This window comes from Schistocerca cancellata, chromosome 2 (genome assembly GCF_023864275.1).
Source record: "Schistocerca cancellata isolate TAMUIC-IGC-003103 chromosome 2, iqSchCanc2.1, whole genome shotgun sequence".
Lineage (NCBI taxonomy): Eukaryota > Metazoa > Arthropoda > Insecta > Orthoptera > Acrididae > Schistocerca > Schistocerca cancellata.
The window spans coordinates 281,126,012-281,151,167 of NC_064627.1; the positions used below are offsets into that span (position 1 = coordinate 281,126,012).

The following is a 25,156-nucleotide window of genomic DNA, read 5'->3' on the forward strand; positions in this document are numbered from 1 at the left end:
TAGATTAGAAAGTGAGATGCTGAAAGTAGTAGACGAGTTCTTTTATTTGGGCAATAACATGACAGATGATGACTGAAATAAACTAGACTGGTAACGACAGGAAAAGCAGAAAAATCTGTTAATGTGGAATGCAAATCTAAGTGTTAGGAAGTCCTTTCTGAAGGTGTATGTATTGAGTGCAGCCTTGTGCGAAAGTGGAACATGAATGATAAACAGTTCAGACAAGAAAAGAATAAAAGATTTTAAATGTGCTGCTACAGAAAAATGATGAAAATTAATGGGCAGATCACATAACTAATGAGAGAGATACTGAATAGAATTGGGAAGAAAAAATATCTGTGGCATAACTTGACTAAAAGAAGGGATCGGTTGATAGGACACTTTCTGAGATGTCAGTGGATCATCAGTTTTGTACTGGAGGGAAGCGTGGTGATAAAAGTTGTAGAGCAACACTAAGAGGTGAATACAGTAAGCAGGTTCTACAGGATGTAGGTTGCAGTAGTTATTTGAATATGGAGATGCTTGCACAGGATAGAGCAGCACAGAGAGCTGCATCACACCGGTCTTTGGACTAAAGACCACAACAATAAATGTATTTAATTTGACATACATACATATTCTATTATTTTCTATTTGTATTTCTAAAGTGCTTTATTTATTCTTGTATCACAAACATACTTATTATACACAGTTATGACTTACTACTTTTGCCCAAAACTTGGCCACTTTCAATGCATTTTCTGTTCCTTAAGGATTTCCTCTTCTGTTCAGGAGCCTGGACGAAGTTGGCACTGAAGCAAATGATGAAAAGTCTGTTCTCTTTCCACAGTCACATTGTATATAATCTTGATCAGTACAGCCCCATCTCGCCAAATTAACCTTTGATCTGGCAACTCCAGACTCAGTCTATTCAGAGACTTCCTAGTCATCCATTTCTCATCATAGTCAGGGGGCATCTTCTCTGGAACTCTTTTCCAGCTGGGGGAAGGTAGGTCATATCCCTCCATAGTTGCAATCTAGTTTTTTCAGCTGTGCTTCTAAATGCAGTTGATGTTTTAAGGAAATTCCTTCTTGACTTCAGTTATTGTGGATGTGGATCTGGCCATACAGAGGAAGCATTCTCTCCTGCTCCACTTTTTCTCTTTCCTCATTCATAGCTATTTATCTTTGAACAGGAAGTGGTGCTGTTCCTGCACAATGGTAAAACCATGTGACTGGTGTGGATTTCAGACAACCTTGTTTGATTCTGCATGTGTCATTGAGAACCATGTCTATCTGTTTGGCCTTTGTTGAATTATACCAAACAAGATATGCATACTCTGCTGTAGAATATCATAATGCCACTGCAGAGGTTCATAGAGTTTCTGGTTGAGAACCTCCTGTGGTCTGGTCAGTTTCTGTAGAAGATTGTTCCTGGTGGAAATTTTTGACTTGCAGTTCATGCAGTGCTTTTTGAAGGCAATAGATCTATCACGTGTCACTCCTAAATATTTTGGGGTTTCACAGTGTTCAACACCTGACCATACTATCTGTAATTTGTGACTAGCTTCCCTGTTTCTCAAATGAAAAGATTATGCTGACTTGTGATTTGGACAGTAAAAATCAGTCAGGAATACCTTGGGATATGTCAGAGAATGATGGGTAATCCTTTCACACCAGAAACATCCACATCTAGAGTGATGTGTAATTGCTACACCATGAACCATAAGGTGATTGGTGAACAGTGATCCTTACCCTTCTAAGACTTTAGAATGGGTCCAACATGGAATGTATAATTTGCTTAATAGATAAGACTTAATACTAGTATTATGTTGATAGTTACATTAACTATGGCCCATTCCTAATACACAAGGCATATAAGAGATGCTTGGGATAAAGACGAACCATTTGCACTACTGTATGGGGAGGGAATGGGAAAAGCTGCTGATTTTAACAGAGTTTCTAACAAAAACACACACACACACACACACACACACACACAGTTTCATTTTTTCAGGCAGATGTCTTGTCGTGGCACTGTGACCCGAGTGAGCTGGGGGGGGGGGGGGGGGGGGGGTGAACTGGGTGAAAGAATATGACTAATATGACTTACTGTATGTTATATCTCTTATAAAGGTAGTACTTAAACTGCAGCAACACAAAATAGAATATTTTGAATTGTTGTACACATATTTAATTTGTGTTGTAAGTATCAGTTTTTGTTTGTAATATTACACTGCATGTGATTAATTCTATTGAAACTGATATTTGAAATAGTTTCTCATCTGTCAGAGAGTAGCATTCCACCTATTTCAAGAATTATAATTTACATCTAACTTTCTATTCTAAATATCTACCCACTATACCTTTTTTTTGTACAGTATGCACCACACATGCGAAAATTAATGTTCTCAAAACAGCTTGACAGAAAGGAAATTTTGAATTTCCCCACACACTCTTCAAAACTTTATTCTAAAGGAGACAGTAATAAGAATTATAATAAGTTCAAAATCAGGAAAGTATTGAATTTGAGTTTGATTTACTACTATAATGTCATAATAAAGACGTAGTATTATTCTGAAAAGGAATTCATGGAAGATGATGTAGCAATTTGAACAAGGATTTATATATTTAATATATACAGGTTGTCCCATTTATATTGACCACCTTAAATAACTGTTTGTCCAGATGCAAATTACAAAATATTTCAAGCAAATATTCTTTAGCCACCAGGGGGCATCAATCAGCATGATTGCCTTCGTTGTAGGTTTGTTTTTTACAAATATATGAACAGCGGTATGACTTTTTTAAATGGCATTCTGTATTTTTTATTCTTTAATTCATTACCTCTCCTAAAGACCTATTCAAAAGTGTATCTCATTGTACCATTCACTGAAATACAACATTATTTATTACATAACACAACATTGACGTTGATGCTCCCAGCACTTAGTGCAGGTACTCGGGGTAATGGAACACAGCCACGTGCTGATGTTGGCAGAGGACAAATGTAAACATAAGTAGAATGCACACCTGTCATTCCATCAACCATCATCAATTGAAGAATTGTGTGAGCAGAATGTACACCAACGAAGAGAAGGTAGAAATGCTACTCATCTATGGGAAATGTAAGCTAGCAAAACAGTAATTGCACTACTGTTTTCTTATGTAAGGGTACATTTAGTACAGTAGTTTAGTCCTTTCAAATACTGTTGTGTAGAGTAGGCATACAGTAAAGACTGTCCTTCCTACAAACTGCATCGCCATAATGTTTTTTTACTGTTGTTGTTGAAGGAAGGCGAAATGCTACACAGGCAGCAGAACTGTACAGAGAGCAATATCCTGACAAGAACCCCCCTTCCCAATGAATGTTTCCTCATCTTGCGACACTTCAGGAAATGGGAAGTTTCAACCTATGACAACACAATCTCGTAGCTCTCGCACAGACAAAGTTGCTGTAGTTACTGTTCTCACTACCGATGCTACGAATCCACATGTGAGCACATGACAGCTTGAACATGAGACTGGTATTCCTAAAACCAGTGTACATTGTATTCTTACATGTCACCAGTTCCATCCTTACCATGTACACCTACATCAAGAATTGGATGGGAATGATTTCCAGAATTGTGTACAGTTCTGTCAGTGGGCACAGCAGCAAATCCTCGCCAACCCAAACTTCTTCTCCAATGTTCTATTTACCGATGAATGTTCCTTCTCAAGCAGCTAAGACGCTTGATACTGATTCATATATTGAGAAAGGTAACAACAAAATGAAGTCAACTTGGGAGGTAATAAATAAAAATATAGGTAGATACAAAAGAAAAGATAACAGCTTTGTCATTAAAAGTGGGGGTAAAACTGTTAAGGACCCACTTCAGATTGCCAACATATTTAACAAACATTTCACAAATATAGCCATAAATTTAATTAAAACTAAATGCAATTCCAATAGCAAGGTAAAAATCCCCATGAATGGCATGACAATGTTCCTTTATCTAGTAACTGAATCAGAGGTACTAAATGCTATAAATAAGTTAAAAAATAAAATGTCATGTGGGTGTGATGGGATTCCTGACAAAGTCATTAAGCAAAGTGCAAGAAACATAGCCTCACATCTAACTGAAATTATAAATGAATCTTTTAAGACAGGGGTGTTTCCATCAAAACTTAAAATGCCAACTATAAAGCCACTTTACAACAATGGTGATAAGTATAATGTTAGTAACTTTCGACCTTTATCAATGTTGTCAGGTTTCTCAAAAATAATAGAAAGGATAATGTATCATAGACTATGCAAATTTCTTATAAAGAATAGAATATTGGTTAATGCACAAAATGGTATCGGTAAAAAAAATCAACTGAAACAGCTATCTTCAATTTTTTGCAACTTGTTCTAAATTCCATAAATAGAAAGGAATTAAATTGTGGATTGTTTTTAGACGTATTAAAGGCCTTTGATGTCATCGACCATAAGTTACTGCTTAGGAAGTTATATGCCTATGGGATACATGGAGTTGCCCACAAATGGTTTGAATCATATCTGTTGGACAGGTATCAGAAGGTGGAGATAAGCCTTGCAGATAGGACATATTCATCAAGATTCGAGAGAGTTTTGTACGGAGAACCCTGGGATCTGTATTAGGGCCATTACTGTTTTTAATATGTATCAATGACCTACCAAGTCAACTATCTGAAGCAGAGGCTGTACTGTTTGCTGACGATACAAGTCTGTTTGTTAAAGCAAATAGTGAAGCTGACTTACAGGAAAAAGTCACATTAGCAACAGACAAAGCAGACACATGGTTTAATGAAAACAGACTTATTGTTAATGCCGAAAAAACAACGTGGATCAAATTCAGACATATTACAAATAAAATAAAAACTAACCTTACAGTAGAACTGGGTAAGTGTAAGATTGAACAAGCCTCATACACTAAGTTCTTGGGAGTATGCTTTGATGAACACTTAAGATGGGAAAAGCATGTAATATCATTGAACAAAAAATTAAGTCAAACAAGTTATATACTTATAAATATAATAGAGGGAAACATTCCACATGGGAAAAATATATCTAAAAACAAAGATGATGAGACTTACCAAACAAAAGCGCTGGCAGGTCAATAGACACATAGACAAACACAAACATACACACAAAATTCAAGCTTTCACAACAATCAGTTGCTTCGTCAGGAAAGAGGGAAGGAGAGGGAAAGACGAAAGGATGTGGGTTTTAAGGGAGAGGGTAAGGAGTCATTCCAATCCCAGGAGCGGAAAGACTTACCTTAGGGGGAAAAAAGGACAGGTATACACTCGCACACACACACACATATCCATCCGCACATACACAGACACAAGCAGATATTTTTTCCCCCTAAGGTAAGTCTTTCCGCTCCCGGGATTGGAATGACTCCTTACCCTCTCCCGTAAAACCCACATCCTTTCGTCTTTCCCTCTCCTTCCCTCTTTCCTGACGAAGCAACCATTTGTTGCGAAAGCTTGAATTTTGTGTGTATGTTTGTGTTTGTTTGTGTGTCTATTGACCTGCCAGTACTTTTGTTTGGTAAGTCTCAACATCTTTGTTTTTAGATATATGTTATATACTGAGAATGCTTAAAAGCTCATGTAATATTAAAACAGTGTTATGTGATTATTTGTCATTCATGCACAGTTTATTAAGATACGGTGTACAGTTTTTGGGGAACAACAGTCTAACAAAACATTCATTTAGACTACAATAGAAGACAGTCAGAGTAATAAAAGGTATAGGATATAGAGACTCTTGTAGGCATGCTTTCAAAGAGTTAAAAATCATGACACTACCGTCCTTATACATATATGAAAGCATATGTTTCTTAAAAGAACACGAGGAATTTTCTATGTTAAACAGAGAATTTCAAAACTACGAAACGAGGAATAGGAATGATTTCCACAGAGAAATTCATAAAACAGCTATGTATCACAAAAGTGTACTATACCAACTCAAAATCCTCTACAGTGCTCTCCACAAAGAACTAAAAATAATACCAAAACTACACATATTTAAGAGAATTAAAAAACATGTTATTGAGCAATAGTTTTTACAGTATTGAAGAGTTTATGAATCATTGACAATAAAAGTGCAGTTAATATTTCCCTGACATAATAAATATGTTTAATTGCTCACATTTAAATACTTGCTGTTTCTATGAAAGTGTGAAACAGTGTTAATGTAAGAATGGAAATAATCTTTGATATGAGAATCACTAGCTTTGTGTGTTGTTATCCTACTTGTATATTTTTATGTTAATGTTCGTATAGTTCTATTAAAATTGTAATGTCTAAGTAACAAGTAAATTCAATTATAAATTTTCATGTACATGTATTTTAAATTGTAATGTTTATTGACAAGTCCTATGTCATTTTGATGATGCTAATAAATTGAATTGAGGACAGGTAAATACAAGGAACATGCGTTATTTGTCCAGCGACAATCCATGATGGCTTATACAGGTGGAACATCAGCTTCAATGGAGAGTTAACATCTGGTGTGGGATGCTTGGTATTACAATTATTGGCCCTTATTTCATCAATGGTAGTCTAAACAGCACAGCATATGCCAACTTCCTCAGATGAATTCTTCCTTCTCTTATGGATGAAGTGCTGCTAAGAACCAGAATGCTTATGTGGTATCAAAACGATGGATGTCCAGCACATAATGCCTTGCATGCACATTGTGTTCTGAACCAAAGGTATCCTGCCAGATGGATTGGTCAAGGAGGAACAGTTATGTGGCCTGCTAGGTCTCCTGATTTAAATCCTCTGGACTTTTTTCTTTGGGGATGCATTAAAGACATCTATCGTGATATTCCAACAATTCCAGAGGACATGCAGAAACATATCATGCTTGCTTGTAATTCTCTTCAGCTGGCAACACTGGAGGCAGTAAATAATTCTTTCATTCAATGAGTGCACCAGCGTATCAGTGCCCGGGTCACCACTTTGAGCACCTTTGAATGTTCTACTCCTGGGCAGTGGTACAGGACAGTCAAAGTCAATTTTGTGTTGTGTTTTTACTTGGTTTTCATTTGTTTTCTGACAACTCCAGCAAGTGGATGAGTTTTTGATTCAGGGCTTAAAGTCAATGTTGTGTTATGTAATTAGTAACATTGTGTTTCACTGAATGGTACGCTATGATACATTTTTGAATATGGCTTTAGGAGAGGAAATGAATTACCAAATAAAAAATAGAGGGATCCATTTAAAAAAGTCATACTGCTGTCCATATCTTTGTAAACAACAAAGCTACAATGAAGGCAGTCATGCTGATTGATGTCCCCCTTGACAGCTAAAGAACATTTGCTTGAAACATTTTGTAATTTGCATCTGGACAAACAGATAAGATGGTCAAGATAAGTGGGACCATCTGTATATTTAATAACAGAAAGCTAAGGATGGAAACAACAAATAAAAATGAGAAAAGCAATCAATACCTATAGCTAGCTAAAGTGTGGCACACAGTCACACTTAACAGCACAAAGACAACAAGGTTTCAAGTTACTGCTCTGCTTTTAGAACTGGTACACACTTTTGGACACAGACATCAAAATAAACCCACCTGCAGCAGCACTATTTGTTTAGGACTAATTGCTCAAATTGAGAAGAGTGGAAGGAGGGGAAAGTCATGTGGAAACTGTATAGGGCATGTATGAGAGAGTGATGAAAGGTGTGAAGAAATGAGGCAGCTTTAGGCTTTAGGGATTAAGAGAATGGAAGATAAGCTGGAGGTACCATGGTACCATTTTTTCCTACATAGTGTTGGGAGTTTGGTCTGTGGAGAGGGTGGGGGGAGGGGGGGGGGGAGAACTAGGTGTGGTGAAGCTTTTAAGTTTTTTCAAATGCTTTACTTACTTCACATTGCAAAACATGCATCCATGTGTTTGAGTGTTTTGTGCAACACAGGCAGAAATAGTGAGGTGTGTTCAAACAAATCAACAGGAAACATGCCATTGGTGGAAATAACTGCTGTGATTGATCCCTGATATTCTGGATACTGACACTGGGACAGAGTTGATATCTGAACAGGTCCTACACATGTTCTATTGGGGACAGATCTAGGGATCTTCGTGGCTATGGAAGTACCTCAACATGACATAGACAGTTATAAAGGAACATTCCATGTCTGTTGAAAAGTAGCACAAAGATATTTCACATGAGAGGTAACACGTGGGGATGTAAGATGTCCATACATCATGTGCACTCAGAGCCTCCTCAATCACTACCAGCTGTGACCTGAAATCATACTTGATGGCTCACCACATTATGGCACAAGGGCTAACATCACAATGCCTCTCCAAAACACTGGAAGAAAGGGACCTCTTCCCAGGTTGCCATCATACTTGTTGATGGTGGTCATCTTGAGTAGTGCGGAACCATGACTCACTGCTAAACGCGATGTGACGAAGTTCATCAGGAGTTCATGTTTCCCAGCAATAGCACCACTCCAAATGCAGCTGGGACAATGAATGAGATCGTGATGTCCTAGTCCAGTTTCTGACCCACAGTGTGCAATGACACAGTATGTTGGTGGTATGGATTTGAAGGGAATACGATGTGCTTGGTGCATAATACTGAGATCCTTCCTTCTGACGTATGACTTGAACATTGATGATAAGTATACCTGCCATCACAGTCTCATGCAGCCAAAAATTAGGTCACTATCACATCCAAACGCACCACATATCTAGATATTGCACAATGTGGCCAGCCGGCCAAATGGAGACTCACAAAGAGGCCTCTTTCAAATTCTGTCAGATGCAGATAATAATGTCTCACATGAGTATGTGGGATCTGTGTGTCCTTTAAAGTTATCATTCAATACCTAGTGCTGTTCATACCCCTTGTATATCCTTGAGGCCTGCAAACAATACTAAACATGAACAATACAAATACACTGTGGCGGGAAAAATACCTGTTACAGAGAATTGCAACTCTAGTCATTTGCATATACACCAATTGTGTGGATGTGATATAATTACACTGACTTCTGATCATGTCTTCACTTTTCTTGTCAGACTATGTATTCAGGTGAAGAACTAATGTACTAAATTTTCGTAAGCCATGGCCATGAACCACATAAATGATTATTGTACTAAAGGGAAAGAGCAATGGGGAAAGTGACCAGTCAAAATGTTCCTCATTGGGGGGGGGGGGGGGGGTATACTGTGGAAATTGTCTTTGTCAGATGCAATGTTGCCAGGAATTATACATCAAACAGAGAGGGCAGCAAGTGAGTGTTGACCACACTGCTGTAGCTGATTGGTTCCCATACAACAGCTGCAGATGTCAACTCACCAGGCTGACTCTCTAAGATCCCAAGTAAAATTGTGAGTTATACATGGGGGGGGGGGCATATGCAGGGGCAAGGGGAGCCCCTGTCCCCCACCCCATACCAGTCCTAGCTCTTATGGGAAGGAAAAATATAGTGCAGTCAGGTGGCTTTTTTTTTCAATAAATGATTTAAAAGTCAGTATGACACAGGTTTTTAACAGGATCGGTACTAGAACTTTTTTTGATGCTACATACAAGTTGCCATTTGTCTTCCAAAATATTAAAAATACTCCATATGCCTAGGTCTAGCTCTCCTCCACTTTCAAACTATTGTATGGGTGCCCTTGTCTGGGGCTATAATAGTTAAAATAATGTTTAAATAGGTGTTAGTCTTGGAGTTGAAGATGGCTGCCATTTGCTTCACTGCTTTGCAACTAGTGCTGTCTATTGGCAACACACACACACACACACACACACACACACACACACACACACACACACACACACACACACACACACACACAGCCGGCCGGAGTGGCCGTGCGGTTCTGGGCGCTGCAGTCTGGAGCCGAGCGACCGCTACGGACGCAGGTTCGAATCCTGCCTCGGGCATGGATGTGTGTGATGTCCTTAGGTTAGTTAGGTTTCATTAGTTCTAAGTTCTAGGTGACTGTTGACCTCAGAAGTTAAGTCGCATAGTGCTCAGAACCATTTTTTTTTTAACACACACACACACACACACACACACACACACACACACACACAGGTTCTTGTGCAATAAATAATTGAAGGTATTCCCGGACTTCATGTACACCCTATATAAGAAGGATTAGTTGTATCAGAAATCCTTTGTTCAATAGAATTATGATGATAACATAATCAAGCAGAAGTTTCATAGGTTTTTTTTTAGAGGGGAAAGATCTGAGTGACGTAAGACTGGGAGAATATTTGGCCTAGGGATGAATTTGGATGTTGTTTAGGTTGGGTGGGTGACAGAATAATATTTTGGGTAATTATGATCAGATTTTTGTACCAAGATTCATCAAGAACACTTATTTTCTGGGATGCTTATCATAGTAAGGCTCCTGACAAGGCTTTTGAAACAACAAGTTATTGTAAAGGATGTAAATTACTCACTCCTGTATTTCCATCCACTTTGTATACTTTGTAATTTGGATTTACATCATAGTATGTCACAAGACTTCCTCCATTGTAAGCAACAATGCTGGCCCTAGATGGATCATCAGAAGCATAGTGTAGCTGAAACCTGTCTCTGTGTGTGTGTCCATTGAATACGGCTGCAATTGTATACTCAAATCTGAAAACGAATAATGAAGATGAATAATAAGAATGAATAATAAAGATTAACAATAATAATAAAGCAGAAGTTTACATATTAACACAGAAACACACAATCAGCTTTATTTGCACTTAGTTTTTCAGTAGCACAATGTAAAAAAATTATGAAACATTATTGGAAAAGAGGGGTGCATGAAAGGAGCCTCCACGAAGATTGCAATGATTTCCAACCAAGATAAGACTTGCAATTGGGCGTACCCTGGGCGTTAGGTTTCTCTGGCGGCTGATCCTTTCACACCAGAAACATCATCTTGGTCCTTTTCAGGACCACAGTTGACCATCATATTGATGAATATAGAAGGTACATCATCACCAAAAGGAGAACTGTTTCAAGAGCTGTGCAGACAAACCAAGTGCAATGTACTCTGCCTAAAGGAGACCCACAGAAGCTGTGAAATGCACAGACCAAAAATAAATGGAGTGCAACTGGCTATGGAAAGACCCCACCCAAAATACGGAAGTTCTATATTTGTCAAACCAGAAATACAGATAATATCATATGCCTTTACTGAAGCAAATGATATTGAAATCTTAACTTTGGAAATCAAAGGCTGTACAGTCACATCCGTATACAAATCACTGGACGTTGATCTCAAAATCAATCTACCTGATAACTTTTATAGTCAACACACACAAATAGTGACTGGTGACTTCAACTGTCACAGCACCAAGAGGGGCTATGAGCATGATGATGAGAATGGTACAGCATTACAAGAATGGGTGGAAGGCAATCATCTGAGCATTATACATGACCCTAAGCAACCTGCATCTTTCAACAGTGGCAGATGGAAATGTGGATACAACCCCGATCTGATATTTAGCAGTGAGAACATCTCACAACAGTGCATAAAAACTGTCTGCAACCCTATTCCAAATACACAGCACAGACCGATCATGTGTGAAATTTATGCAGCAGTTAGACCACAGACAGTTCTGTTCAGAAGGTGATTTAACTTCAGGAAAACCAAATGGCCGAAGTTTACAGAAATGCTGGATGCTGCAGTTCCCAGTATTGAACCTTCACCTGACTCGTATGATACTTTTGTGAGGGCTGTAAAGAGGTGCTCCAGAATTGCATTGCCTCGGGGTTGTCGAACATCATACATTCCTGGTCTAACTTCAGAACTCAGTGCTCAATTTACAGAGATAAGGTACTATTCAAAGAAGATCCATTCGGCAAGACAATGCTTTTGGCTGGGAATAAACTTATTGCATCTCTGAAAGAATCCAAAAGGAATTCTTGGGTTAAAACTATGGAAGAACTTCATCTCATCAGAAACAGCCATAAAGCATGGAGATTATTGAGATGCCTCAATAATGACCCAACCAGATCCACAGCACACTGCAACATTACTGCAGATCAGATACAACACCAACTGCTCATGAATGTGATAGGAAGCCATAGAATCAAAGTTCCAAAAGTACAGCAAGAGGCCCAAGAACAAACGAGGGATCTGACTCTCCTATTCGAGATATCTGAATTAAACAAGGCTATTAAGGAGAGCAAAACTGGTAAAGCATCCAGTCTAGATGACATCCATATGGAGCAAATCAAGAATTTTGGCCCAGAAACATGAAAGTGGATCCTGCAGCTTTTCAACAATTGCATGAACCAGTGCCAAATACCAAAGATCTGGCAAATGAGCAGGGTGATAGCTCTTCTGAAACCTGGAAAGGAAGCAAATCATCCCAAGAATTTCAGACCAGTTAGCCTTTTGAGTCACCTTTATAAACTGTTCGAATGTATGATTCTGAATAGAATCCTACCAGTAATAGACCCTCTTCTCATACCTGAAGAAGCAGGATTTCGACCAAACAGAAGCTGCACAGGGCAACTTTTGAATCTCACTCGGTTTATAGAGGACGGCTTTGAAACCCTTCAAGTAATGGACGTGGTCTTCATGGATCTCACAGCAGCATATAATACTCTCAATCATCGGTTACTCCATGCAAAATTATACAATATGATCAAGAACGCCCACCTCGTTAGACTACTCAGCACCCTCCTCCAAAACAGCAGGTTTTTTGTTGAATTTCAAGGACAATGCAGTTGCTGGAGAGCGCAGAAAAATGGTCTACCTCAGGGAAGCATCTTGGCTCCACTTCTCTTCAACATTTATACCAACGACCAGCCATTGACCCCAGGCACAAGGAGATTCTTATATGCAGATGACCTAGCCCTTGCTACGCAGAGCTCATGCTTTGAAAGAGTGGAAAGAAACCTGACAACAGCACTTAGAACACTGTCAAGCTACTTCAGTCAGAACCAACTTAGACCAAACCCTTCAAAGACACAAGTGTGTGCCTTTTAAGGAACAGGGAAACTAATTGCACCTAAATACTTGGGAGTCACTCTTGATAGAACTCTGACATTCAAAACTCACTGCAAGAACACTAAAATGAAAATCTCCGCTCAAAACAACCTAATTCGCAAACTAGCGGGGACACAGTGGGGATCACATCCACAAACTATTCGCTGTTTTGCAAAGGCACAATGCTTTTCTACTGCTGAATATGCCTCTCCAGTCTGGTACAGGTCATCTCATGCCAGACAAGTAGACATTGCTCTCAACAAAACCTGCAGGTTGATCACAGGTTGCTGAAGACCTAACCCAACTGATAAACTTTACTGCCTGGCTGGAATAGCGCCACCATGGGTATGCAGAACAGTGGCTGTCAACAAGGAGAGACTGAGAGTGGAACAGGACAATGCCCATCCACTGCACAGACATAATCCACCATGGCAATGGCTGAGATCACGAAAGAGCTTCCAGAGAACATCCAAGAAACTCACCATTTCACCAGAGAAGGCAAGGCTGGAGTGAGAAAGAAGTCAATGCCTCACCTGCAGACGCCGGAAGCTGAAGAACTACCACCTGGACACAATGAGAGCTGTCTGGTGTGGAAATCTTTAAACAGATTACGATCAGGAGTTGGATGATCCAGAGACAACCTGAAGAGATGGGGCTTCATAACAGAAGATACGTCCTGTGATTGTGGACAAGAACAAACCACAAGCCACATGCTCCAATGCCTTTCGTGCCCTACATCCTGCACGAAGATTGATCTCCTGCAAGCCACTCCAAGTGCCTTAGAGGTTACAAAGTACTGGGCATATATATATGGCTACTCTAAATTGGTGTGTTTCTGACTTGAGAATAAAAATTGCTAAAGAGTATCATTTCCTTGAAGTATAATAAAGCATGTGTTGACTAGCAACTATACATGAGCTCTGACTGACAAAAAAAACATTGCTACCCTGTGCAGTAGAGTGAACAATAATATCTGTGATGGTTTAGTATGTGTAGTATGTGTCAAACCGCTGACCAATGTAGACCAAGATGTAACTACGTACCTTCAGATTCATAGTTGAAATATTAAAAGTTTTGGCCGGTTTTGTTGTCTAGGGGATGGGATACATTGTTGCTGCATTACATGCCAAATACTACTGTCTACAGTATACAATATGAATACACACATGAATCAAATGGTCGAAGATTCCTATCACTTGACAATTGGGAATTTTGAATGTAACATAGAAATTTATGAATGAAAGATTGCAATTAAATAAAATCTGCAGGCCCTATTTTAACAACTTCAAATGATGAGTACAATAGCAGAAGTACTTTAAGAATGCTGTTTGTTTCTGCAAAACACTTATTGGTGTCGATGGTCCAGCAATTAAATAAAATACAAGTTGAATAACAGGGAAACAATAGATTCCTACTTCACATAATTAGTTATGAACAACAACATGACTCATGAGATATTCACTTCTAAATGCACACTGAGTCTTCACTGCAGAAGTCACAGAAATCTCACAAGTGCACAAGTTGGTGCTACGAAATATTTCTATCTCCCACAACCAAGCACAAACTGCTCAACACTCTCCAAGTACTTCATGCGACCCTCCATTGTGCCTTCCCTTACAGAACTCCCCCGTGTTCCGCGCCACCCGATGCTCCTCCCCCACTTCCCTACAGTCTCTCCATTGACTTCGGTAGTCGCCTACCATGGTAATGAGCACTGTGGTTGGCTACAGTGCTCCCACCATGTCTCCAAGCCAACGCACACTCACAAACATATCGAAACACATACTAAATATTGGATTTACATTTAAATAACTTGAAATTAAATAAATATTCCTACGGCTGAACCATAAACATGCTCTAACACACATTATTAAATATATAAACAAATTTAATAAACATATATCAGAGGAATAGAACCAAAAGTAGGCCAGTAGCCTAATGTCTCTGTGCTTTCTAAAACACAGTAAATATTTGACCAATTTCTTCATGAATAGTGTATATTGGATATAAACAAAGACATAGATGAATAAATATACTTATAAGCATGCTGCTACCATTTTTTCGTGTAATTGTGGAGTACTTATGGCCTGATGTGATCAATAGTAATCGTCCACTTTGACCTCCAATAATTCATGTACTATTCAAGTTAAATGCCTGTAATTCATACCAATTGAGGTTTACACTAATAGCTTTCTAAAGACATGTTGATTGACAAAATCGGATGAATGGTTTAGATTTTGAAAACTCGTTGCTGGGTGTTACTTGTATAATTTACAGTCAGATATTAAACTGTAAACTAATAAAGATATTGAAAATCTAATTACACCATCACAATTGTCGTGCTAATAATGGTAATGTACGTGTTTCTTTTTAAGGCATCATGATTTCTCTGGCTATTATTAATTTCTACATGAACTGTGAAATGTGTGCCATTATGGTTTCACAAAGTCTGCCATCTTTGGAACTTTCGGCATACCAATCTCCTTCATTGACACAAAGCACAGTCCTTGACACAGCATCATCATGGAATTCCCAGCCACATGGTCAGCCTGGACCACACACTGGAACTTAGCTCCGGCTAATGTTCGGCACCATGCAGTTGCTGACAAGCTCAGGCATGCCGAGTGACCCGTGTGGTCATGCCAACTATGAACTTAGAATATTTTCAGAGTGCCACAACTTGCCTGTTACCTCACAATCTGCTACACAGGTTGGGTACTCAACAATGTTGTCACTGTTCACCACATCATCTCACTGTCTCAATGACAGTGCTGACAATATTTTGTAAACAGTGCCACAATGTGATATGAACATTCTGTGTGACAATTTACAAAGTAACGTTCAACCAGGACTGGAGGAACTTCAGCGCAGTGATTTAGACAGAAACAATGCCAGGTGGAGTGAAGAACAGTGGTGGCCTGTTTATCCTGCAACAGCTACCTCATGTGCTCTCAGTTTTTCCTCTGTTCCAGCTCCCACACCTATCCATGGACTTTTGAACCTTTCCAGTAACTTTTCCAGTAATATTCTCCAGCCACAATGCTATACAGATGCTCCAAATGGTGCCTTTCCAATGCATCAATAATGGGCTCTATCAAATAATCTTGCCTAATGCTTCAATGTATGGACAGCAAATAACCATGCCCAATCCCATCACAGTGGCCGAGTCTCATGTCGTAACTACTTCCACACAGTTCATTATGCTCGAAAGTGGTCCCTGTGCACTGAAGCGACATCACTCTTGTTCCAGCCATGTCTCTCTTGCCATGCACCATGTTTAACCTAACCACTGCCACACACCTCGCATCTCACACCTCTCAGGTGAATTCTGCATATGGCTCTAACATGCTCCACAGGCCTGAACTTTTGCAGCATTCACTGCTTCAGGTTCCATCTACATTGTGCCCATCCATGACTGATGTCATGTCCATGCCAGCCACATGACACACTTTTGACTTCTCATACACCACTCTCGGAAATGGGATGCATCTGTTCAACTGACTGAGCTTTATACATCATGTGCTTGCCGTGTTGGTTTTCAAGACACATGGCACCATGCTTCCATGAATGCCTCATCAGTACAGTATGTCGCTCAGGTCTATGCTCCGAATGACATGATGTCCGCACCACCTGCACTGTGTGCTTTTATGTTGCCACCACACATGCACTTCCAAGAGATGCAGCAACCACATACTACATGCTCCGTTGCTCCCATGTCAGTCAACGTCATGCTCTGGTCAGTCCCGTGTGAACAATCCATGGACAGTCTCCACACCACCTGGCCTTTTTTTAAACTGCCTCCATTTCATACTGACCTTCTGACAGTACGGTTCACTCTATGCGTGTGCTTAGATGTCTGTCCAAGGGATCATCAAAGGCAATGTGCGATTTATGACCTTCCTTTGCCACCTCAGCGACAATGCGAACATAATCAGTGACCTATTCCTGGCAGTTCCCAGTCACAACAAGTACAAGATGACTAAGGCTTTGCTGCCCCAGCACCTCTCACACTCCCTGGAATGGCAACTACATGTAGTTATGCATGAAGAAACCCTTGGAGACAACCCACCATCCTCACTCTGGCTACATCTATGAATACAGATTGAGCCTATGCTGATGCCTGACTGCATGCTCTGGACACTGTACCTATTGAGACTTCTCACATATGTCCAGACTGCAATGCTTAAGCACGAGGATGACCCCTCAATGCCAGACTTTTTCTCAAGAACCAAATTCACACCATTGTGCAGCATTGTACTCTCATCAACAGCTACATACTGAAGACAATGGTCACTACACCTTTCTAACTCCTGGAGTTTTTGTGTATGGCTTATGGATTAAAAAACACCTTGCAAACATGGCATTTTTTTATTGACAAAGTTTTGTTCAGTGTACCTACGTAGACAATGTCCTCATATACTCACCATCAGCAGAAGAGTATGAGGTTCACCTACAAGTCCTGTCTGTGGGGTCATCATTAACAAAGACAAATGTCAGTTATGGTAAGCCTGTGTGACACTTGTCTTCCACCATGTAAGACAAATGTCAGTTATGGCAAGCCACCACACAGATACCTCAGGCATCTGCCGGCTCCAGAGAAGATATGACTTTTGCCACCTCCCTCCACCTACCAAGAGTTACACAGACTTTTAGATATCATAAATTTCTACAAGAGACACATCCCAGACTCTCCTTCCTCTGACTAAAGTCCTGCAATGGAAGAATACTGCGGGAAACTCCACCTCGAGTGGACACATCCTATCCAGTCCTCCTTTGATAAAATCTAGGGTGACTTACTGCAAATGATTACACTAGCTCACCTGTCTCCTGATGCCCACCTGACTATAACAGCAGACATGAGTGATCTCGCTATCGGTGCCATGTTACAACAGGAGATAACTGGTGTTCCCCAGCCTCTGTGGTTTTTCTCTCATAAACTTTCAGACATTCAGCGTAAGTGGTCAACCTTTGACCATCAGCTACTTCCCATCTATGTGGTGATCCACTACTTTTGAGAGGCGATAGTGGACAGACCTCTTACTATTTACATGGATCACTATCCCCTGGCCAATGTGTTAACACAGCCCATCTCTCCCAGGCATTTTCGATACCTCTGTTTTATTTCGCAGTTCATGATCAATGTGTGCTATGTCAAAGGCACTGACACTATTGTCATGGACTATATGTTGTACATTGCATCTTCCACTGCCCTGCCCAATTACAACTGGATTGCCATGGTGAAAGACTCAGATCAAGACTTACATGAATGACCACCTTCATAACCCGGAACAGGCCTCAGACTGGAGCAACATACCTGCCCTGGCTTTACCAAATCAGTTTGGTGTGATGTGTCCTATGACTGGGGCTGACCGTTGTCACTAAACTTTTTTGCAAACAAATCTTTGATCTCGTCCACAATCTCACACATCCAGAGGTATGGCCCTCTGTACATTTAGTGACAGAATGTTTTGCGTGGCCTCTCCTGTCCCCCCTTGGCAAATTCCCGATCCTCAAGGCGAGGTTCCAACAAGTGCACACATGGACATAATAGGCTTATTTCCTATCTTGGATGGACAGCTTTACATTATATCACAGATTGATGGTGTTAGTGGTGGGCCAAGGCCACACCTACTGCTGATATATCCACCAAGACTGTTGTCAAAGTTTCCATCAACATGTGGATCGCACATTTTGGCTGCCCTGTGTCACTCACCACTGACCAGGACAGACTGTTTGAGTCCTCTCTCTTCAATGAACTGTGTCAACTTTGCGGCTGTCTCCATTTCCATACCACCGCATATAATCCAGTCGATCAATCTTGTTGAAAGATAGCATCACATATTAAAAGCAATGTTAATGTGCAATCCTTAACCATGGACAGAAGCCCTTCCCTGAGTATTGCTCAGTGTCCATAAGGAACACCTTGATGCATCTTTAGCCGAAATCCTGTGTGGTGAGACATTATCTCTTCCTGCCAATTTTGCTGTACAGGCTACATCTCCCACTGAGCATGACCTGATCTGCCAGATCTTGCGTCCACGTCAGACCCCACATACAGAACCTGCATATACCCTGCCCATCACCCTGTGCAACACTGTGGGTCTTCATCCATAAACACCTGTCCACCTGCTTGCATATGATGCTTCATGCTGACACTGTGAGACCTGCCCTGCACCCGCCATATACCGGCCCTCATAAAGTAATTACTCATGGCACGAACACAGTCAATGTCACAATCATGGGCAAATGATTGACAGTGCCTGTTAATAGACTGAAGCTGGCTTAGATCATCACAGAACAGTCTCCGCAACCACTACCTAGCCCGACACCCAACCAACCATTTTCTACCCCTTTCACACTGCAGCTCAACCTCTCTAACTTTCTCCCTGAGGATATATCTGTGATGCTTGCTGATGGAAACCTGGTCATCTTCACACAGTATGAAGACAAGAGATCCAGGGCCAACATGATTTCGCAATCACCACAACTCTGGCTGATGTGGACATGGCGGAATTGACATCCCAACTTGCTACCAAGGGCTCTTTCATCAAAACTGCCCCAGTTAATGATGTGGCTGTCCCAGCTGCAGCTGACAATAAAACCATACCATTGGCCACTCCACCCTCAATGCCCACCACTGAGGCTGCTACTGATGACAGCACACTAGTACTGACTACTTCTGCTACGGACATCCCCTCCAGCCTCCTGCCACCACACAAGCAACAAGATCTCCAGCATCACTGTGGCCATTGCTCCACAACAGATCAACAATAACACCTCACCTCCTCACTACACTTACTCTTCTCCTGCGCTCCTCATGGGGTGTGGGGGTTCTGTGGCAACATAGCACCTATGCGTTGACTCTGACTGACAAAATAAACATCACTGCCCTATGCAGTAGAGTGAACAATAATATCTTTGACAGTTAAGTATGTATTGAACCTCTGGCCTGTGTAGACATGATGTAATTCTGTCTACCAAATAAAGTAAGGATTTGTCTACCCATCTCCATGCACCATTTATTATGTATGCATTCCCACTGGTACTGCATTTCCTACAAGAGTATGTTAAGTATAAAATATCTGCAGCAAAAAATGAATAAAACTGACCACAATTAAAAATATAAATCCTTTGAAAAAGTATGAAAATAGTACCAAAATTTAGAAAGTTAAGGCTCATATAGTCTCTCCAAAATAACCAATCTGTGTACTGAAGGAGTATACTGATGCCATAAAAGTTACTGTACCTTAACAGATGAAAAAAATGAGTCAGTTGGGACTACTTAATCTCCAGTGTATCTGTTAAAAGCAAGCTCTCCTTCACTTAAGGAATGCTAAAGCTGTATTAAATTGTGGCTATGATTCTGTGTTATAACCACTCTCAAAAACACAATGAACAGTGAAGAGACAGATTAATGAAAACATCTAAATAGATATATTCTCATCAACACATAGTTTAATTTCAGAAGCCAGAAGTACAAAGTCTGCTGCAACAGAACACCTAACACAGAACCATTTCAGGGCTTGGATCCTGTTACCTACAAAATTATGGAAAATAGTGGAAGAATCATATTTACTTATGAGCCAGAACAACAGTTTCATCTGTGTAAATATTCTTTAAACTAGTGTGAAGTATATAACAGAGTATTTAGCATCATAGGGGCAGATTATGTACATTTGACCAGAATGTACCTTTGGCTACTGAGGCTTTTGGAGGCATGTGTAAGAGGTCTGTTCAAAAAATTCCAGAACATTCATAATTTCATACCATTGATGTGTTGGAGTGAAATGCGGCTGGCATCCCTACAAACACCTGTGCTTAATCTGTAAATGCTGCAAGTTTCATTGTTGTATGTCTGTTAGTTATTGTTCGGTGGTGTATTGAGTAGAATGTTGTGTCACACAGTTTGTGAATTTTGAGATGGCAGAGTTAGAGGAGCAACATGTCTGCATTAAATTTTGTGTGAAACTCAAGAAAACCTATACAGACAAACACCAAATGATGCAGTAACCCTATTGTATGAGTGCTTAAGCCATTCTTGGTGTTACAAATAGTTCATATTTTTTTTTTTAAATGGCTGCACAGAAGTTAAAGATGGCATTCATTCAGGACACCCTTTGACATATATCAATGATGCTCATGTCATGAATCTCAATATAAGTGTGCATGCCAATAGAAGGCTGACTGTCTGAGAGACTGCAGAAGACTGTAACATTTCAATTGGATCATGTCAGGAAATCCTGACACAGCATCTTGGAATACCCTGTGTTGCCACCAAGTTTGCCCTGCAGCTCGTGAGTCAAGACCAGGCAGACCTTCACTTCACAATCTGTGAAGAGCTTTTGGAACACACAAATGAGAACAAGATATTCCTTAAGAGAATCATAACTGGTGATGAGTCATGGGTCTATGATTATGGTGCTGAGACCAAGGTTCAATCATCACAATGTGTTGGGAAAGGTTCTCCAAGACCAAAAGAAGCTCGTCAGATCAGGTCAAATGTCGAAGCCACGCTGATAGTTTTCTTTGACTTTGAAAGATTAGCTTATCATGAATTCAGGCCACAAGGAAAACTGTTAATTGATGGTACTATCAGGATGTGTTGTGACACCAGTGAGAAAATGAGAGAAGCAAATGGCCTGAAATGTGGTGAGACATTTGATGGCTCTTGCAACATAATTCACCCACACATTTATCCAGGTTGGTGTGTGACTATTGCACCTAAAAGGAAATCACTGAGCTGCCTCATCCTCTGTACTGTCCAGACCTGACCCCTGTGGACTTTGGAAATAAGAAAAACCCCATTTTTGCTACAATATATGAGATAAAAGAAAATTTGCAGATGGTGCTTCAAGCGATCCAGCAAGAGGCATACCAAGACTGCTCCCAGAAGTGGAAACTTCATCTTGAACAGTGAATCAATTGTGGAGGAGAGTATTTGAAGGAGACCATGCACAATAAGTAAAAGGTAGGTGCAGAAAATTTTTGTGGACAAAGGTCTGGAATTTTTTCGAGCAGACCTCATATGTGAAGAGATGAACTACATGCTTTTGTTCATAGTTTTGCCATAGAGGCAGTGTACGCACATGTTTTTGTGGAGCTGTTTGAAAATATATTGGTAAAATAAGAAGTTATCCATTTGCAGCCAGAAATTATGTATTATACATATACTTCAGGATGTTATTTTATCATCTAAATTTGTTTAAATATTAAATTAATAATTATTGATGTATAAAAGAGTTAATAGTGAGTAATATTTGTAAAAAAGTTTTAACTTACAACATAACCTAACACAGACATGTGGTCCGCCGTGAAAACCTTACTGTAAAGCATGTTGTATGTTTGACGACTCATTTCATGTACATTTGACAGGTCAAAGGTACAGCACCAATTTATATTCAGGCAATAACAAGATTTTTTTTAAAACTACAGAGTGCCAAGAAGTAAGGCAGTAGTGAAATGAAATGAGCATATGGCATCATTGGCCGGGAGGCCCCATCCGGGGAAGATCGGCCGCCAAATGCAAGTCTTGTTTCAGTCAACGCCACATTGGGCGACTTGCCACCCAGATAAGCAGGAGTAACCAGAAAAAAATATCGAAAGAAATATGGAGAAAACAGTGAATGCTGTAAAGTTGGGAGTTATGGCTATAGGAAAGGCAGCAAAAAATCTACACTGATTTTTGACTTAATCCAGAGCATCTGGAGAGGGAAAGTTTATATATTCACCTAACTTGGCTGTGCTGAAAATTTTCAAGGAGGCTGGTTAAATATACAGGGTGAGTCACCTAACGTTACTGCTGGATATATTTCATAAACCACATCAAATACTGACGAACCGATTCCACAGACCGAACGTGAGGAGAGGGGCTAGTGTAATTGTTTAATACAAACCATACAAAAATGCACGGAAGCATGTTTTTTAACACAAACATACATTTTTTTAAATGGAACCCCGTTAGTTTTGTTAGCACATCTGAACTTATAAACAAATATGTAATGAGTGCCGTTTGTTGCATTGTAAAATGTTAATTACATCCGGAGATATTCTAACCTAAAGTTGATGCTTGAAACCTCCGATGTTCAGTTGCGTGTTGTAACAAACATGGGCCACGGTCGGTGAGCAGCATCTGCAGGGACATGTTTACGATGACGACCGTTTTTACGAGTGTGGCTGTAGTGCACTGTTGTGGTTTGGTCTAGCTGTCGCAGTGTCCGCATGTAGCGCTTGCTGCTATTGTTATTCTGCATTCATCTCCACACGCAGACCAACTATAGTACACCATGTTACCAGATGTCTGTGATAGTGTAGTGTTGTAGGAGCTGTGACCATGGTGTATTCGAACTCTGAAAAGGTGGAGATGATACTCATCTATGGCGAGTGTTGACGAAATGCAGCTGAAGCCTGCAGGGTGTACGCAGAATGGTACCCGGACAGAGAGCATCCAACATGCCGCACATTGCAAAACATCTACTGCCAACTGTATGCAAGAGGTATGGTCGTAGCATGCAAACGGGTCCGTAACAGGCCTGTCACAGGAGAAGCGGGTGCAGTTGGTGTGTTAGCTGCTGTTGCCATGAACCCACACATGAGTACATGGGACATTGCGAGAGCCGATGGACTGAGTCAAATTAGTGTCATGCACATACTGCATCGTCACTGCTTTCACCCATTTCATGTGTCGCTACATCAGCAATTACATGGTGATGACTTTAATCATTAGTCATCAAGTGCAATTCTGTCAATTGGCATTAACAGAGAATGCATTGCAATTCTACCTGTTTACCGCTGAAGCGGGTTTCACAAACCACGGGGCAGTGAATCTACGGAACATGCATTACTGGTCCGTGGACAATCCTCGCTGGCTCAGACAGGTAGAACTACAGTGACCGTGGACTGTAAATGTATGGTGCGGAATCATTGGTGACCACCTCATTGGTCCTCACTTCATTGCAGGGGCCCAACTAGCTGCAACATACATCGCATTTCTGCAGAATGATCTGCCAACGTTGCTCGAAAATGTCCCACTGGAAATGCGTCGACGTATGTGGTATCAGCATGATGGTGCACCTGCACATTTCGCAACTAACACTAGGCTGACCCTTGACAGGATGTTCGATGGGCGTTTCATAGGATGTGGAGGATGCATAAATTGGCCAGCCCGTTCTCCTGATCTTACACCTCTGGACTTCTTTCTGTGAGGTATTTTAAAGGAGAATGTGTACCGTGATGTGCCTACAACCCCAGAGGATATGAAACAACGTATTGTGGCATCTACATCTACATCTACATTTATACTCCGCAAGCCACCCAACGGTGTGTGGCGGAGGGCACTTTACGTGCCACTGTCATTACCTCCCTTTCCTGTTCCAGTCGCGTATGGTTCGCGGGAAGAACGACTGTCTGAAAGCCTCTGTGCGCGCTCTAATCTCTCTAATTTTACATTCGTGATCTCCTCGGGAGATATAAGTAGGGGGAAGCAATATATTCGATACCTCATCCAGAAACGCACCCTCTCGAAACCTGGCGAGCAACCTACACCGCGATGCAGAGCACCTCTCTTGCAGAGTCTGCCACTTGAGTTTGTTAACCATCTCCGTAACGCTATCACGGTTACCAAATAACCCTGTGACGAAACGCGCCGCTCTTCTTTGGATCTTCTCTATCTCCTCCGTCAACCCGATCTGGTACGGATCCCACACTGATGAGCAATACTCAAGTATAGGTCGAACGAGTGTTTTGTAAGCCACCTCCTTTGTTGACGGACTACATTTTCTAAGGACTCTCCCAATGAATCTCAACCTGGTACCCGCCTTACCAACAATTAATTTTATATGATCATTCCACTTCAAATCGTTCCGCACGCATACTCCCAGATATTTTACAGAAGTAACTGCTACCAGTGTTTGTTCCGCTATCATATAATCATACAATAAAGGATCCTTCTTTCTATGTATTCGCAATACATTACATTTGTCTATATTAAGGGTCAGTTGCCACTCCCTGCACCAAGTGCCTATCCGCTGCAGATCTTCCTGCATTTCGCTACAATTTTCTAATTGCCTGCGGTGACATTACACAAGATGTACTGTGGCGTGTACGACATTCAGTACGTCAGAGATTGCAATTGTGTGCAGCAAATGATGGCCACCACATTGAACATCTATTGGCCTGACATGTTGGGACACACTCTATTC

At 40.6% G+C, this 25,156-nt stretch overlaps 1 protein-coding gene across 1 annotated transcript in view; it reads right to left on the reverse strand.

Moving 5' to 3' along the window:
- The window catches only part of LOC126161621 (sphingomyelin phosphodiesterase-like), a 137,586-nt gene that overhangs the window by 11,616 nt on the left and 100,814 nt on the right, over positions 1 to 25,156 (reverse strand). Inside the window, exon 8 of the mRNA XM_049917582.1 lies at positions 10,426 to 10,606. Coding sequence (XP_049773539.1) covers positions 10,426 to 10,606 — 181 coding nt within the window. The remainder of the gene's footprint in view (positions 1 to 10,425; positions 10,607 to 25,156) is intronic.